Source organism: Montipora capricornis, chromosome 3 (genome assembly GCF_036669925.1).
Source record: "Montipora capricornis isolate CH-2021 chromosome 3, ASM3666992v2, whole genome shotgun sequence".
NCBI lineage: Eukaryota > Metazoa > Cnidaria > Anthozoa > Scleractinia > Acroporidae > Montipora > Montipora capricornis.
The window spans coordinates 73,543,561-73,561,780 of record NC_090885.1 but is presented as its reverse complement, the minus strand read 5'-3'; the positions used below and the strand labels follow the sequence as shown (position 1 = coordinate 73,561,780).

Sequence of the window (18,220 nt, the reverse complement as noted above, 5' to 3'; positions counted from 1 at the left end):
CTATATGTCTACCCCTTGAGTTCCCTCTTCCGCTTTAGTCTTATTTTCATTTTTCTACTACGGCTTGCTCTCTATAAAAGTCTTTCAGCGGTGTTCCTTGCTCTCAGTTAAGAATTTCCTTGAGTTTCACAACCGCTCTTTTAACCTCATTTCCTTCGAGAGCCCATCCTCCGAGACACAGGGGCAGTCAGTCGAGGCTGGAGAAACGACGACAAAAAGGACGCCAAATACGGTGCAAGGATCATTTCTCTCTTTCGTCTATAGCCCGCACTTTAAATACTGAGTTCCCCTGGAATGAACTATGAGAGGGTGATGTGAAGTGCTGTTTTCTACCCAGGTAAGCCATGTGAGCGTTAGCCTTACTGATGGAAATGGGCCCACTCAAGGACAGAGAAAAACTCTGACCAGGGTGGGAATCACCCTCTCATAGTCAATCTCACATAATCTCATAATCACCTTCACATCACCCTCTCATAGTTAATTCTGTTGAAATATTGTTACACGGCCAACGTTTGCATAAACGTAACCCCTTGAACTGAGTGCCCATGGGTCGAGAGCCGATGTCTCTCTAAGGATGAAAAGCGCTTGGAATAATTGTTGCGTTTCTTCTTTTCCGTCTTTTAGGTTGTACTGTGGGTAGTATAGTTACCATGCCGATTTCCGGTCTATTAACGAGGTATAACTTCGATGGTGGTTGGCCTGCCGCCTTTTATCCATTTGGTAAGTAAATTGGAACCCGAAAAATGGCAGTTAGGGAAGAAAAACCGATCTTAGATGGCCGGCGGAGAAACCTTGTAATGCGGAGCTTCCAAGGCCATGTTCCAGTACGTTCCTTGCCGTCGACACGATCATGAGGTTGTGACATCACGTGACGTCATCCTGGATTTGCGTTTCTCAGAAACTTATTAAAATTACCAATAATATCGCAAGACTATTCAAAGTTTAGAGAAATAAGGAAGTGCTATTATCCCAGTACGAAGAAAATACCTGACAAAAACTGGTTGGCATCAGGTGAAATAGACAAGATAGTACTTAGTCATTTGATGTCACAGCTGCAGTATTGTGTACCTATACCATAGCGTCATTTCTGACGAATTGCCACAGGGCACTGACACACTCATATCAAAGGCCAATAACGGAGACGCAGTGATAATTCACTATAGAGGACTTATAATTAAGGTCCACTCCAAACAACAGGAATGACGTGTTTGCTTGTCACAGTATGTTCTACTCTTCTTTGGGGGGTCTTCGTTTTCCGCATACCCCCGGGCTGAGTGTGGGCAAAACGGAGTTCCTGTGATAATTTACTTGAACTGACACACCGAGACATTGTAAACAACACGACAACAACAGCCATGATGTGATTTGCTTTTTACTGTTTGATGTGTTATTTTCCCTCGGGGAGAGGGGGGAGGGGGAGGAGGGAGAGAGGAGGGTCTTCGTTTTCCGAAAGAAGGCTCGGACCTCTTGTTGAACACTATATTTCATTGGCTGTAAAGTGTCGTACTTCCTGTTGTTTTCTGTGATAAATACATTGTTATCTTTGTTCGCTTTATTGTTTTTTTTCCAATCCTTAAGTCCTTTCAATGAGGATCGACACGACCCTTTTCTGGGGCCTTTTGTCTTCGTTTTTTGTACACCTCATTTTATGATATACCTTGTCCCAATTGAATTAACGATAACAAAATTTAAGGTCTTTTCCTCCTTTCCAATAAAGTCCAGATAACAGGTTCTAAGTAGTGTCGATATGTGAATATAGATATTTTTTATTTTAAAGGAATTTTTGGTATCATTTGGTATGTAGCGTGGTTTGTTTTTGTGTTTGAATCTCCATCCGTTCATCCAACCATAACAGAAGAAGAAAAAAAATACATAGAGTTAAGCGCCGTCAACACAGCTGAGGTAAGTTTACAAACCAGCACATGTTTTCCCAGCTCTTTGATTACCACGTTAATCTGATCTTTTTGATTGGACAGGTTGCCAAAGGAAGTGTCCCCTGGAAGTCTATTCTCTCTTCATTGCCTGTGTGGGGGATTATAGTGGCAGCGTTCGCGTCAGATTGGGGCTTATATGTGTTGTTAATATGCGTGCCGCTGTTTTTACTAGAGGTCCTACACTACGAAGTGGCAGAGGTTAGTAGTTGCTTACTTCGCAGTGTGAATACCTCATTGGATGGATAAACAAAACTTCAAATTATTACTTTTATTTGTATGCATCTCTGCCTACAGAGCTTTAAACAACTAGAAACTAAAGACACCAGTGAAATATTGATCGAACGAGTCAACACAAAGAATCTTAGAGGACCTAAAAAAATTAAACTTACCCAGAGTTCACGCTAGAAACTACGGTCTGAACTCGTTCAGATTCCAAGCACCCATGCAAGCTTTGGAACACTGGTCTGACTGATGAAATACGCCGCTCTGCCCCAATTATTAATGCTTTTATCAAACTGTTGGGAAATCATTTTTAAGTGAATTATGTATTTTTAACCTTACTTATGTTGTTTAATTGTACAGCTTTGTATTTGTATTTGTTTTTTAGTTCTTCAGTGGACGCTAGACCTGTATGAGGTTCAAACTCTCCGTGTTTAAATAAAGTGATGTGTTATGTGTGTGTTCTTATTAAGTAATTAATCCAAGTTTATAAATGTTATTATTAGTGATAACAACTTAACTAAGTATCTTATGCAATACTGTAAAGGATTTCAGAGTCGTGCAAATAAAGCCTGTGGTTGTTGCTGTCACTGGCATTTGGTACCGGTTTACCATCCATTTTGCGTGACGTGGAACAGGCTTAAAGATGGTTTTTCTGGCAAAAGATATATTCTTACCTTACCTAACATCCTGAATTGCTCCAGTGTTCTTTTTCTTTTTTCGAAGCAAACTGCGAGGTTTGTGTGATGTTTGAAAGCTACTTATATAAGTCAGGTCACAACACACACGAACGCAGAGGAAAACCTCAGCTATTACCCTTCTCTGTTACATCGTCCTCCTTTCCCCCTTATTATCTTATTATCCTCTTTGCTGTACGATGGAGAAAATCAAGCTTCGTTGCCGGACGCTAAGGAATAATATGAATGGCATGCTAATGGTTTAGAGGACACTTGTGACGTTAATAATCTGTACTCCATGACGCGAATGATGTTGAAGTTTGGAAGAAGAGTAAGGGGACACTTCGTGTCGCTTATTGAAATCGCCTTGCATCTAATTAAGTTCATTTGTGATCACAACTCTCTTTGCCCATAGACCCTATGCAAAAATGGCCGCCTTTAAATTATTCTTTTGTTCATATTCAAAATAGCACAACTAACCTCGTTCGGGATAACAAATTCCTTAGAATTTTTGTCTCAAAAACGAGGTTAGTTGGGCTAATTTGAATATGAACAAAAGAATAATTTAAAGGCAGCCATTGTTGCATAGGGTCTATTCTCTTTTTGAGCTAGCAATCACGTTACTGTGACGGCGTTTTAATTTTAATACCGTTTTTTATTCGTGTCCATCACAGGTGGGATTTGCGGCCGCTGCTCCGTTTGTTTTTAAAGCAATAAGCTGTCCTCTTGCAGGAATCACTGCAGACCTTTTAAGAAGAAATCTTCTATCCACCAAATCTGTTCGGTGCTTGTACTACGCCACAGGTAAGGAAGGTTGGCTGGTGAGCAATATATGTAACAGGATAGGGTGTGGTTCGAGGTGCTCCATCTTTGAAGAGGCGTATTTTTCCGTTTTCCGACCTACACCCACGTAGTCTCTTTCGCAAACAGTAGTTCGGCTCGTCAAGCACGCAGCCTTTCTGGGACCGACACAGCAGTTGCAAAGGACTTTTATACCATGTCGACTTCCTTTATATTTGCATCGACGACGAAGAAACGCAAAGAGCGTTGATTAACCGTACCGGTTCACGTATTATTCAAAAGTCGTCCTCTCGGATTTATTTTCTCCTTTCTTTTCTTTCAGGCGCAATTACGGCTGGTTTCTTCATATTAATAGCGGGTTATATGAAGAATCCCAGCATGGCAATCGCCTGTATGTGTATTGCTGGGGCCGCCCATGGATTGGTTTATGCAGGATTCCAGGTCAATATTTTAGATATTGCGCCCCGTAACGCGTCTGTTGTCATGGGAATCTGCAACGCAACCGCTAACACTGCAGGATTTCTCAGCCCGATGTTAGTCGGATTTATTACACGAAAGAAGGTAGGTCTTTTTTGAAACAGTACATTCAACGAAGTTTTGTTAATATGTTAAAAACTAAACTTCTCCGTATGTAAAGGAATTCAGGTGACCCTCGGATTCCAGATTCTAGCCCGTGGATTCCGGATCCCGAATTGTGGGTTCTGCATTCCATGATTCCTTCACATTCACAACTGAATGGAATCAAGAGCCGTTCAGCCAGTGTTCCGTTATATTTGAGCGCTGATAATGGAAAACTGTTACCGATATATTTTGCCGAATAATACAAATCATTATCCGCGAGAGACTCTTCCAGAACAAAAAAAGGTTACTTTAAAATAGTGACGTAAGCATTAGCTGATGTTTACAATTGTAACATAAGCTAACGCCGTGACCGATCAAAAGAACCAACAAGGACTGGACACTATTCAAATTCCGCTGGCACCACAAACAGCTGATTTATTGGGTTTATGTCAGCTGATGCTTCTCCTTGGTTGGCACACTAATATTGACGTGACAGTCACACTTTGAAGCAAAAGAAAAAGAAAGTAACAATGATTTATTCACTTTTGCCACTTCCGGTTTACCCTGCTCATGCGGATGCTGCCCGTGTATGTCAATGTGTAAACGAAAAACCTTAAATAACAATGACCACAACCAGGTTTTCTGAGCCCGCGAGAGTGAGCACTCCCAGCAAACCATTGTTTTAACGAAAACTACTGGTCAGCAACCTGGTTCTGGTCATTGCTGTCAAAAGTCGGTCATCACTTCTTCTCACATTTCCCTTTTTATTCAACTTATACGACGTACAGTCTACTTTAGACTTCAAATCTACTTCAACGAAACAAAGATTTTAAACAAGCTGAGTAGATTCACAATAGGCGAGGCAAAGAGTTGAACCCGGATCGATGGCTTCACCTTGCAGTTTCCGATACCCACTAGACTAACGAGACAACCTACCGGAAATCGAATTTTATGGGATATTGCGTCGTGTAATTGTAACGAAATGTCCAGTGTCAGTTTGAGGAATGGAAATTAGTGTTGACCTCAAAGGTCTTCCTGTGTAAACACTGGACAACAACACCCACTCAATATTGTCTTGATTCCATTTGAGGTGCCTCAAGCCAGTTTCAACGATTCCAAGTGACGCTCTTATCAGAAGGTTTGGCATCACAACGTTGTATCATGTATTGGCAATATTGTGGCACCAAATGAAACCCGAATTATTGCTGAACAAGGTACAGTCATTATTGTGACATAATTTGTTACCGTGCCAATGGGTAAGCCCTGTAAAAACACCCTTTATTTTGTCTTTAGTTGCTTATATCTCAAAAACTAACTCGGTAACCCCCATTTTTGAAAAGTAATCAGAAGGGCAAGATGTAACTCTCTGCAAAGTTTAAAAAAATTCTTTCGGGCAGATTCAGAGCCACCTTAATTCTGTGATTTTTTTAAGCTGGCTCTGAATCCGCTGAACAGAATTTTTTTAACCTTTGCCGAGAGTTTCATCGTGGCCTTCTGATAACTTTTCAGCAATAAAAAAGGGTCACCGAGTTCGTTTTTGATATGTGAGCGACTAAATCCAAAATATAGGTTGTTTTTGCTGTACGTTCCTGTTGCCAAGGTAACTTATTACATCAAAATAATGATCACATCTTGTTTGGAAATAATCGGTGTTTCATATGATACCATAACATTGCTGTTACGTGATACAGTGTTGTAGCGTCATTCGATCTAAAGAGAGTGTTTTTTAAGTGTTGAAACCCGTTCGAGCCTCCTTAAACACGAAGATGCGCTATAAAAGGCGTGGTGCTTTAGGCACATGCAAATGATTTATCAATCAACCGTGGACGCAACCGAGCTCTGTGATAATTTGTGCAATAAAAAAGCCCTTATGGCAATGTGTCCGTAATATGTCATGAAATGTTACCTGTCGTTCTATTTTTTAATCCCCAGTCCATTTTCCTTGCGCTAGAAATATCTCTTAGAAGTTCCATCTTAGTTGCCGTTTGTTGATCACCATCTTGAATAATTAATCAGTGGTGCTTGAATGAATTGGAACAAAAGCAGTAGGTGAAGCGACCTCTTTTACAGTGCGTCTTCGTACTTTTTATTTTTATTTTTCAGACGGCAGCTGAATGGCGCACAGTATTTTGGATAACCTTTCTCTTCTATAGCATTGGTACCTTGGTATTTTTTATATTTATTTCAGATAATAGACAGCCATGGGACAAGGTTGAAGGCGTATCTAAAGAGCCTACTTCTGAAATAGCCGTAACACCTACAAAGTGACACCGTGCTTGGGTACAAACTGACTCAAATTGAGTACTCGGCATAACACGTTGTAGCGTTGGAAACGTTGCAAAGATAGTAGATTTTTCAATTTGTAGTGGATATAAAAGGCCTCGCAAAATATTGCAGGGAGATGAAAGGGGTAGCCATACAGGAGACGGGTGTCCTGCGATGTTTGGATAATCTGATTGGCTTCCAGTACGCACAAGTTAATTACACACGACGAGAAATCTCTGGGCCACATTAATGGAATAGCTCCCAATAACAGTCGACACAAATCTTATTTCAAATGAGTTCAGACCGAGACGCAAATGCAGTTTGAAACGTAGGCCCATGACTGATACCAGCTCGGCCGAGGGACAAGCGACTGCCAATTTTCTAAAATTTACACAAAACATGCAGCCTTTTTGCGATACGAAATCGCATAAAATACATGTTTTGTGGGGCCGAAATTTAACATTTCGAAAATGAAAAAAAAAAAAAAAAAGAGTTTAGAGGCACTTAAAAGCAATTCTCTTGCCCTCTCAACACTGGTTTTAAGACAATGGACAGCCTTCGCCAACCGGCATGGACCAAAACTGAACGTGGCATGGAACACATTTTTTAAGCAATGGAAAACCCGGCCTTTTCCACAAAATGGTCTTTAGTAAAACTGAAACAGAATACTTTCGAAAAGCATTCTTACAATATGTCATAAAATACTGAGGTCGCAGCCAAGTTTAACGATGGTGAAAAAATGAAAGCAGTTGTCGCGAACAAAAGCTTCAAAATGGAGATTCATTAGCTCTTTTTCCATTTCCTCCCAACAAGGGGATACAACTGAGAAAACTTCTAAAAAGGAAGTTTATTTCCTGATGACCATAAAACTGAAGGCCCAAGGTGAGACATTCTTTGAGGAGCCGGATATCTGTGTTATTTTTATGGATATCACAATGAGGGACATCATCACAGATCTAAACACAACGTACAAGTCAAAATAAAAACGACGTCAGATTATCCTTTGATAGCACACGATTATTTGTAAAAGATATAGATGTTATTTGTTCGTTTGCAGCCAGTCCCAAAGCTCAGTGATAACCTGAAAAAGACAAAGTTTTCTTACTTAGAGGTAAATGTAAATGTTAAAAACTTTTCATAAAAATACCGAAGAAATTTCTAAACTTATGACTGATTCAACTGAAAATAACATTCATATAACGTCACGTGCACGAGCTTTAAAAACCTCATTAAAATTCTTTATATAAAGAACAGTAATGAGGCCCGCGGTCCGTAAAAAGAAGTTACGGACCGAGTTTTTTCCCGTTGATTTATTAACGTACAGGACAGACCGAGAAAACGAGGTTAGTAAGGCCCGTTTTAAACGTCGCATTTTACATGTGCCGAATCTAATCTTGTGCTTACATGTATATCTGTTCAAAATCAGAGATATTTTGTTCATGCAGAGAGGGACTAGAAACGAGAGTATTGCCATGGCAACATCTTAACGAGAGTCACTTTGTGCCTTATCTGATGTACATTACTGGTGCCAAGTTCGAACAACACCCATCCAATATTTTTGGATTTATTAAAGGAATATGTGCAGTTGGTGACATCGTAAATTTTCGAACAAACGCAAATTTCTCGGAAACGACAAAAGATATTCCAAAACAGAAAACACCAATCTTCATCCTTTTTAAAAGTCTTTAAAATAAGCCAAAGACATTAATCTTTTTTTAATTCATAGGCACTTTAAGATGGCACAACTCTTGCACTTCTCTCATGCTCTGACACCTATGTAGAAATGTCACTCGAGTGCATATAACACTACATGTACCTCGTCATCTGTGACTTTGAACGAACTCCTCATGTAGTTTTTAAACTTCTCTACCTTTCTTGGAAGACCAGGTCTCTGCAAGAAAACCAAAGAACATGTGATAAACTCAAAAAAAAAATAAAATCCTTGAAAAAAAAAATCCAAAGAATGTTCACTATTTCTCTCTTGGCCTTATGGAAAGTTCCATATCACACTGCAATATCAAAAACTAACCTTTTTCAACTGTGTTTTGATTTGGTCAATGTCCATCTAAAGTTACGAAACAGAATAGATCATCATTAAAATTGAGGACTGTGGCTCATGATATGCTGCAGTAATGCAGCCTCCTTAGAACTCCAAACACTGGCAAGAAGGCCTTTTTATTGTGTTACATTAGCGATAACAGATGTTACTTTCTATAAGTAGGCAAGAGGACAAAACCTACTACAGTACTTACTACTAAGAAAAATATAATTCCTGTTTCTAAGAAAAAAATTGCAAGTGGATGAATCTATCTTACTGGTTGAGGAGATTTGGAGGCAGACTTTTTGGTCTCTTCTTTCTTTACTTCAGTTTTGGGAGTGCTTGGCTGCCAAGGGACAAAAAATAATAAGATTCAACCATTAACCAACAGCTTTGATTCAAAAATGAAATTGGATCAAATGAAAGCAATACAAAATAATTGTGTACAGCCAGCTGAACACACCTGTTTGGCTGTAGTCTTATTAGCCTTTTCCCTTTCCTCAGCCTTTGGTGTTTTCCCATGTTTTGCCACACCCTAAAAATTAACAATGATTAAAGGTGTTATTATAATGCACCATGCAAAAAGAGTCGACTTTACAAGGGCCATAAAAAAGCACCACAAGGACCACTCTGAATTTAACTTAACTTCTGTCTCTAAGCAAGTCCTTTCAAGAGAAAGACTTATCATCTGGAAAGGCAGCAGATTTGAACTTGGTAATTTTATTGAAATTTACAGCCTACCACATGACAAAATAGCAGTCATGTATACAGAGTAAAACAAATAAAACAAACTATGTTGGGGAAAATAAAATAAAATATGATTTTCTTTTGGTAATATCAACATGGCTGCTGACCATGCGACTGAAACACTTTAAACCATGCAAAACACATTGTCGCAATGCCATTGTGCCTTTGTACATGTAAACCTAGCATTAGCAAATGAACCCCAATTAAAAATACAATAAATAAATATGGTAAAGAACCAACAATCACAAAAAAAAAAAAAGCTGACCTATTTTATGGTACCTCTCTCTGGCATCTCTCTCAGGGGCTGCAAAGTACATCTGAAAGTGGGAGGGGGGGGGGGGGAGGGAGTTTTTGGAGAAATTAACAAAGTAAGGGAACTTCCACTTACATTTGTGAACTTTCTTTTCGCATCTTCTTTTCCTCCCTTGAACAAAAGAGCACAGTATGAAATACAGAGAACACTACATAACAACTACATTCTGACAAGTCATTCTGACAATGATGACATGAAGTCATCTAAAGGTGATCATCACTTATTTTACTTTTGAAATGACTATTGTGTCGTTTGGGAGTGAACGTTACAAAATGGGATGCAGTTACACGTAGGCCCTGAGTATTGTTGATACATGCATGTACAGCCGGTTTCTCTACTTGAACCAGCCGCCTCCTTCAAGTTTAACTGAAACTTCCCTGTGTCTCTATCATCCTAAGAATTGATTCATAGTTCAGTGAATATAATGCAAAAACACAGATAAACAATCAAACCTTTTTCTTGTTCTTTGCTAGCAGGCTTGTCATCATTTCATCTTGCTCTTCACTTTCATCATCCTCATCCTCATCATCATCTTCGTCATCATCTTCGTCATCTTCATCATCACCTTCTTCATCTTCATCATCATCATCATCATCATCATCACCTTCCTCTTCTTCAGAACCCTCTTCATCTTCGCCTTCCTCGTCATCGTCATCCTCATCACTCTCCTCATCACCACTTCCTGCTTTCTGTTTACCTTTAGCTTTGTCCTTTGCTTTTTCTTTTTCCACATTCTTGCCATCTGCCTTGCTCTGAAGAAACAACATATTAAACCATTGCTGGCGAGGTCTTATTCATACTATTACTTATCAACAATGAAATGATATATGAAATTGATCATATTACATATCAATTAAGGTTATTTTGCCAAAAAATCAGAAAAATATTGCAACAAACAGCACCTAACTCCCTAAAAATTACTTTTGATTGTTTGCCAAAAAATATTTTAACATTATTTAAAGTGCATAAAAATGATTGTTCTTACAGGTGGCTTTGGAGTTGTGTTCTGTTTATCTTTCTTCTGCTTGGTGTCTACTTCCATTTTTTCAGAGTCTTCGCTTTCCTCTTCTTCCTCTTCGTCATCTTCATCTTCATCACTTTCATCTTCATTTTCTGCTTTAAATTAAACACAGTAACATAAAATGGAAAAAATTAATCGCCTCTCATATCTCCTATCTACAACATGGAAAGATTATACTATTCTTTTCTCAAAACTGGCAATGTGGTTTTATTGAACGGTAATCCACTTTTACAATATTATTATAAGTAAAAATATCGAAAGGTCTGTGATGGCTTTGAATTATCAACAGGGGAACATGTGTGCTGTGATGCGTAACCATAACATTGAAGTTGTGTTGCTGGAAAAGGGTGCTTTTACAGCATTTTCTGCAGTTGGTCTACCTCCCCTCCCCCCTTTTCCACTGTTTGTTTTTTTTTTTAATCAGTGTGACAGGTGCCTGTCTCACATGGTGCGTAAGTGCCAATTGCTGGGTTGACAGGATTTCCCAATCTCTATCTTGGAGCTGGCTGCCAATAGTGGAAGTGCCTGGATGTTTGAGGAATCCAACCTCCACTTAGCGACAATCATTAACAGTATAGAAAGTTCTATGGTTTACATTTTTCGCCTTTTTGTCTCACAGATCCACTCACTTTATCTTCTACAGGTCCAACAATTACATGTATAAAAAAATGTCCAAAAATGTCCACAGAATGATTATCACAGTTAAAACTCTACATCTCTTTTTACTGCTGTTCTGCTGAACTGTTGGGTTTTTTTTGGAAAACATGATTGATGGTTAGAAAAGAAATGCCCAAAAATGCTCGTAAAAATTATTCTAAAAATTGACGTAAAGATAGCAGAGTAACAATAACTCTCAAAAAAGAAACAACAGTTTTCAATTTACAAAACATGTTTCGACATACTCATGTCATCTTCAGTTGCAAATGAGCTTTTTCAACGGTTGCAACATACCTTAACATAAATTCAAATGTACAACCGTTGAAAAAGCTCATTTGCAACTGAAGATGACATGAGTATGTTGAAACATGTTTTGTAAATTGAAAACTGTCGTTTCTTTTTTGAGAGTTATTCTAAAAATTATTCTAATTTTTAACTTCAACCACCACAAAGCTTACCATCTTCCATACGAGCCAGTTTCATTGGGGGTCCCTTGGGAGTTTCTGGTGCTAGAGGTCTTTTCTGGTTAAACCAAAATTATCAATATTTTTTAATTAGTGCCTGAGAATTAACTCACATTGTCACAAAACTGCCAACTAGACAGCGAATGCCTAAACCTAGTTGAAAGGAACTTGTCATGTAATAATGGGGAGTTTCATGTGTGAAAGCAAATAATCAAGGGCAACAAAACAGTTAACCATTTGCCTTGTGAGTTCTCCTGAATAGCAATATAATTTTTCTTGCATGCGATGGGGAAATCAGCATTGAAGTGATCAGTCAAAGAATTGTTATGTTCAATATTTATTTTCCGAAGGTTTTAAGTGTTACAGTGTATTTGTGACCCCAGACCAGCCAGTTTACTCCATCAGAAAGCAACCGTCTCATTTATCTCTTTCAGGGCTGGCGCAATGGCGAGAGCACTCGCTTCCCACCAATCTGGCCCAAGTTCGATTGCCAGATTCGGTGTCATATGTGGTTTGAGTTTATTGCTTCTCTACTCTGCAGCAAGAGGTTTTTCTCCGGGTACTCCGGTTTCCCCTCTCCTCAAAAACCAATATTTGACTTGATTTGTGTTAATTGTTAATTTCAATTTACAGTGTCCCCAATTAGTGCTTCAGCGCTAGAACGACTAGACACTTAAATAAAGTTCCTTTCCTTTTATAAGCCGCAACCAAGATTTTGAGCCCTACAGTGCCGCTGAAAGATAGTACAGACACAAAACTAACACGCACAATATGTGTACACACGTTTTTTTTTACGTGTCCAAAATTGCGATCATATATGTGTTTGTTTCTTTTGTTATTCATAACCATAATTTTGCTTTTCCTGTTATTGTTTACCGAAACAAAAGAATAAATTGTGTGACCACCAACCAGTCGAAAATCTACATACGGTACGTCACTTCAATTACTATCAATTTCAATCTGCAAATTCTGCCAATGAAAAACATCTACAGTGGGGTTTGCCTAAAACGTGGAATCCGGAATCCTGAATCCAGAATAAGAAATCTGAAATCCGATATAAGAATTTGAACTAAAGTCACTTGGCTTACACTAATTTGCTAAACAAAACGAAAACAAAATGATGAAGAAACAATAAAGCTTCGGATTTCTTATTCCGAATTCCTAAAAATTTTAGGCAAACCCTCAACAGTGCATTAGTTTGAAGTTTAATACCCTTTAAACATGCAACAATGGTCTCTAAAGATGAGCAAAACTAAAATACCCTGCTAAAATACCCTTGTTTTCTGCTTACTCCTTGACAAAAAATACAGACAGTTCAATATTCGTTTTATTGTCGTAGGCTTGATTTTAGAAGGATACCTTATGCGTTATGATAAATCTTCTGCGCTGATGTAAACAAAGTAACCAAGGGCTCAATTCTGTATGAGGCGCATTTCACTCAAATTCTGCTTAAACATGACCAGCAGCCCTTCAAGGCTTTGATATACTGGCAGTGCAAGGATTTTTAAATGTAGGAATATCAGACGGTTTGTTTTATTGCCGCTATTGAATTGACTGCCTGTTAAAAAATGTTGCTTGCAACTGAAACACTTTTCTGCAGATGGTTGTAAAGCCTACAAACAAAGACGAGTTGCTTGCAGGCATCTAAAAGTTTCTGGGACACAGTAACACCTGATAAGTGTCAGCGATACATAAGCCACCTGAAAAGGTTCTCCTAGCCGTTGCTGAACGCAAGGGAAGAGCATCAGGCTACTGAAGCTACATGTACCAAACCAAACGGCTCCTTTAGGAGCCACCAATTATAATAAAAGCCATGACCAATTGCAACGACATTTAACGTTTATTGACACAAATTATTTTCTTGATAGTGCTGTTGTCCTACAGTGTATAAAACCACACAAAAATATGATATCTCTAGTTTTTAAAATCAGTTAGAACATTATTAGAATGGCAAAATACTTTATCTTGAATGCGGAATACAATGTATCTTTAAAAACTTCTGATACCCTGTTAATCGACGAGTCGAATCGGCCGGTAACAGCATACAGAATGATGCGCAGGTAAGCGTTTATACATGTACTACACATGATTCTCTAATTACATGTACAACGTTGCCACAGGTGATTCAGACGACAAAACACTCCACCATAGACACTGATCTTTTCAGTAATACTATTTGCAACATTGTTTATTGATGAACCATTTCGTGGACATTACATGAATTAAAATCCTATTTGTCATGTGCCGGCAAGCGTGTTTGACTTCACTGTCACGCTGAAAATCCACCCCAAAAAAATCATTCTTAACTGTTGAATTCACAACAAAACAATAATTGAAGCTTCAAAATTCTCAGCCTTAAATGATGAATTTCTGTACAAAACTGCTAATGAGCAGCCCTTTGCTGAAAAGTTGTGTTTTAAAGTTTACGACTAAACAGATGCACTGGCATGAAGTTTGTTTGTTGTCGCTCTCAAAGCTTTCATGTAAATTTCAATGTTCAAAAGGTTTTTGTGTGCTGGTTGGCGATAAGTCTATATTTCTCCAAAAGTAAACTTGATGAGTTTTTCTGGCTTTAGAATAAAAATAACCAGCCGGAAGGACTTAGAATAAGCTGATGTTTACATTTTTTGCTCTTTTAATGACGCACCGACCAGCGCGAACATGCAAATTTATTTTCACATTCACCACTGTATTTACATTGCAGATGATTGCGCGCGTAAACAAAGACAAGGTGACAAAAGAAAGACAATAGGAGAGCTCATAAAATACTAATGAGCCTTTTTGCGTTTGTGTTGACGCGCATCCGCGTTTTTTTTTGACGGGTTTACGCATTTTGCGTATGTGCATTTTTGTGAAAACTTGGTTCGCTTATCTCCAAGCTGCCCTGAAAATTAAATGAGGAAGACTAAACACAGCTAACATGTTAAGTCACACTCAACACTGTTTCCCCGTGGAGGATCACGTAATTATTTTTCCATTATTTTATTTAACTCTTACAAACACTCCTGTAACATACATGTACTGTAAGTATATACTGTAAGTATATACAGAGGTGTACCATGTATTGTTATCTTTTGAGATTATAAAAAGACCATGATTATTATTATTACTATTATCGAAAATTATAGCTTACAGTGTACCTTTGAAGCTACCTTTTCCTCTGGATTCACAAAATTTATGGATTTTTCATCTGGAACAGGAAAAGAGATAAGCTAATTTTTGTAACAATCTTGTTTCATGTTTAATAATTGAAGAAATTTAAAACAACCAACTGTGAGAAAGCTAACAAATAGGGGAAAAAGCTACCTTCATCAGATTCATCATCATCATCACGGAATCTTCGGTTATAAACAATTCTGATGAAAAAAAATATATATAGTGACCAAGCCATCCAAACTACATGTATGTGTAGATTAGAGCAAAGCACGGTTAAAGTCTACTACAAACCAAATGGGACATATTTGACATAAAGATCTGCAATAGAACTGAAGGCCTCCACAAGATATTTGAGAGATTTAACATGTTGAAAGAAAACAGCCTCAAGCCACAGAGGCACACTGTATAAATTATGTAATTGACCTGAAAGGAGCTTAATGAGAGGTTACACTAATCACCAAGGCTATCGTCCTCGTTTGAGAAGACAACAAAGTCTAACTGTTTGCTGAAGTCATTACAAAATCAGTGACAACCTATAAATTATGTACAGTGTACACACATAATTATTCAGATGCTCCCTACACACCACAAATGTGCTAACCAGTCAGATGCTCAACAGCCATTCTTTGTAGGTTTAGGCATTTTGATTGTTGTTAGCACATTGCATACCAGTTCAAAATGAGATTGTTTTCACATTCTAACCTAGTTAATTCTACCTATAATTCTAACATAAAAAGAATAGTTACTTTCCAGAAGAAAGCAATTAGAATTGTTGCTAAAGTTCCCTTTGATTCCCATACAGATCCTATTTTTCGAGATCTCGAAGTTTTAAAATTTAGTAATATTGTTTTGTTTCATTTAGGCAAGTTTATGTTTTTCTTCTCTAAAGGTTTACTTCCGAATTCATTTAATGACATGTTTACACTGGCTAATTACATTCATCCTTATAACACTAGAAACTCATCTAATTCCAATTTTTATATTCCATTAGTTCGAACTAATATACGAAAATTTTCAATCCGCTTCCAAGGCCCTAAATTTTTCAATTCTCTTGACAGTCAAATTAAGTCATCTGGATCTACCGCTCAGTTTTGCAAAAACCTTAAAAGATTTCTTCTTTATCGTTAGTAGCATCAAATTCTTTGAAGTATTTACGCTTTTGTATTTTTTGTGGATAAATGTGTGTGTGTGCACTCTTTCGTCTTTTAAATAATATATTGTATTACGTCCCAGTGCTATCTTAAACTTAATTTCTTAGTCTAATTTGAGGAAGCCCATAGCTCCATAAGCTCTTATAGTTTTCTTTATGGGCTTCCTCGCCTTTTTTACAATTTTTTTGTATTTTGTTTATGTTCCATGTGAAGAAACTTTTCTTACCTTCAACAAGTTTAAAAAAAACAACGAAGATGGGGAACCCAAACCGAGCCGACACTGAAAAGCAAGTTTTTGATTTAAGCAAAATTCATTCAAATGAGTAATCCATAATTATTTGAGATATCCACTCTGATAGGAAAGGACAACAGACATTGTCAAGCAAAATGATAGGTGATAGCCTTTATACTGCAAGTTAACACTTACTGTACAAGGCAAAACTACATTCCATGCTCAAAATCACTGTCAGTTGTGGAAAAAAAAAATTCATATTTTCCAAAAAACTAATTTTAAGTGAACGTGTAGACTAAGATGACACATAACTGAAAATCAATGGAAATGTCTTCAAATACAGTGCCCGTAATAATACACTGGAACACTTTCTTTCGAATTGGGAAAACGGGCATGTCCTACAGTGTAACCTGTGAACTGCGAGGGCAACACTAGTTATTTCTCCTTAAGAGTCTTGGCACAGTAAGTTGAATTTATTCGACAAATTTGTTTTATAGTGGATCAAATTTCCAATGTATCTCTATGATGATTTGAAAGGACACAAGTTCTGTCACCAGCAAGAATTTCTCACAATAAAGTTAAAAATGAAACCATTGACCCCTGGAAGTGAGAATTAAAAGATTTCACTTGTCTACATGTAACACCAGATGATTTTACTCGTCAACTGGGGGGTCTTATGGCAGCCGAGGAGTGCGTGGGTGAATTACGTCAGGGTCAACTACATGTACTGTAAATTGATTCAGAAATACTTTCTTTACAGTTGCAAAATTATTATTTTTATTTTTTATATTAACACTATATTACATGTATGAACAAAGAAGATATCAAAAACTAATAAATTGTTATAACTTCTTCAGAGTAGTGTGCTGCACTTGAATATCAATAATTTTAGGCTTTCAGTAGAGCAGAGTTTGCTACCTGTTCTGTTTCTCCACTTTTCAGTGAGAGAATACTGTATGTAACGGAAGTTTTGACTAATATCTGTTGTTGTAACTTCCACTCTGTTTCTCTCATTAGGCTTGGCTTTGGCAGCTAAGCAAGCCTGTAAGCAAATTGAATATAATCTGGTCAGGTTTATACAATACCTGGACATGAAGTTGAACATAGATTTATCAAAATTCTTAGATAATTTTTTAAAAAGGTCTCTGGAAAAACACATGCATTAGCCTGCGAGCAGGCTCACTCTCTGCAGTGGAGGAGAAGGAGAGCCTGCACACGTCCCTCTGAATTTTGAATGCTGCCTCCTGATACCATGCTGAGAGAGCTGTCAAACATTAGCGCAATCAGCGTGCACTTGAAGGAAACATTGAAAAAAACAGTATGCCTTGAGTTGTGTATTTGAAATTGCTCAAGGGAAAAAACTCCCCAAAAACTGTAAAGAAAGGAAGCCTGCAGATGCTGTAAGGTGTAGCTGAATATTTTTGTACGGCAATTTGTCAAGTCCCTTTCGCTTGTCAGGGAAAAATTTAGCACACAAACTTGAAAGGACAGAAATCGTAATAGAGAAATGCCTTTTCCCTGACTGCATCAGGACTCCACTGTGTGACAATTGTCAACCACAACTGCTGCCAAATTTCGGTAAAGCGCAGCAGAGTTATCACACTTTAATACTGGACAGATATTCTAATACCTACACCATTCTACTTCAAAGGCCTATCAAGTATTTCAAAATTGGAATATTTTGTTTTCAAGTGTACTGGAGTATTGCAGAGTTGCAGCTGAAGCAGCTGAAATGCCCAAGTTTTTGTCCAAATTTGAACGGCGATAATGCTTTGTCTAGGACAGGAAACTACCGTGGTGACATGAAGTCGCCCTTGTTGTATTTCGGTGGTTACGAAAAAACATTTGGAAGATAAGGTTTTTCCCGAATCCTACAGATAACAGAGATAGACCTTCACTTCCTTCCAGCAAAGAAGCCATTGCATCGTGTTGATCAACCTTTAATTATGTCAAGTTACAGTTAAATTGCAACATTCTATGATCT

The 18,220-nt window shown here is 37.9% G+C and overlaps 2 protein-coding genes across 5 annotated transcripts in view; one reads left to right on the top strand and one right to left on the bottom strand.

Moving 5' to 3' along the window:
* LOC138044031 (vesicular glutamate transporter 1-like) overlaps positions 1 to 7,151 on the top strand; it is an 11,247-nt gene extending 4,096 nt beyond the window's left edge. Inside the window, exons 5-10 of the mRNA XM_068890621.1 lie at positions 625 to 720; positions 1,778 to 1,902; positions 1,977 to 2,132; positions 3,505 to 3,634; positions 3,954 to 4,192; positions 6,296 to 7,151. Of these exons, the coding sequence (XP_068746722.1) occupies positions 625 to 720; positions 1,778 to 1,902; positions 1,977 to 2,132; positions 3,505 to 3,634; positions 3,954 to 4,192; positions 6,296 to 6,460 (911 nt within the window). The 3' untranslated portion in view covers positions 6,461 to 7,151. The remainder of the gene's footprint in view (positions 1 to 624; positions 721 to 1,777; positions 1,903 to 1,976; positions 2,133 to 3,504; positions 3,635 to 3,953; positions 4,193 to 6,295) is intronic.
* Positions 7,152 to 7,289: 138 nt separating this feature from the next.
* On the bottom strand, positions 7,290 to 17,344 carry LOC138044032 (mitotic apparatus protein p62-like). 4 transcript variants are annotated; one of them, XM_068890622.1, is made up of 13 exons: positions 17,155 to 17,344; positions 16,231 to 16,284; positions 15,004 to 15,093; positions 14,838 to 14,887; positions 11,692 to 11,755; positions 10,541 to 10,671; positions 10,008 to 10,307; positions 9,631 to 9,666; positions 8,959 to 9,030; positions 8,773 to 8,841; positions 8,487 to 8,522; positions 8,274 to 8,348; positions 7,290 to 7,538 (listed from the first exon to the last, which is right to left on the bottom strand). In XM_068890622.1, exons 1-13 carry the CDS (start codon positions 17,339 to 17,341, stop codon positions 7,497 to 7,499), a joined length of 1,206 nt encoding a protein of 401 aa, XP_068746723.1. In that variant the 5' UTR covers positions 17,342 to 17,344; the 3' UTR covers positions 7,290 to 7,496. The 4 variants fall into 4 exon arrangements, with proteins under 4 accessions (XP_068746723.1, XP_068746724.1, XP_068746725.1 ...); XM_068890623.1 differs by having other exon boundaries at positions 10,541 to 10,668; XM_068890624.1 differs by having other exon boundaries at positions 16,238 to 16,284; positions 17,155 to 17,284.
* Between the last annotated feature and the right edge of the window lie 876 nt (positions 17,345 to 18,220).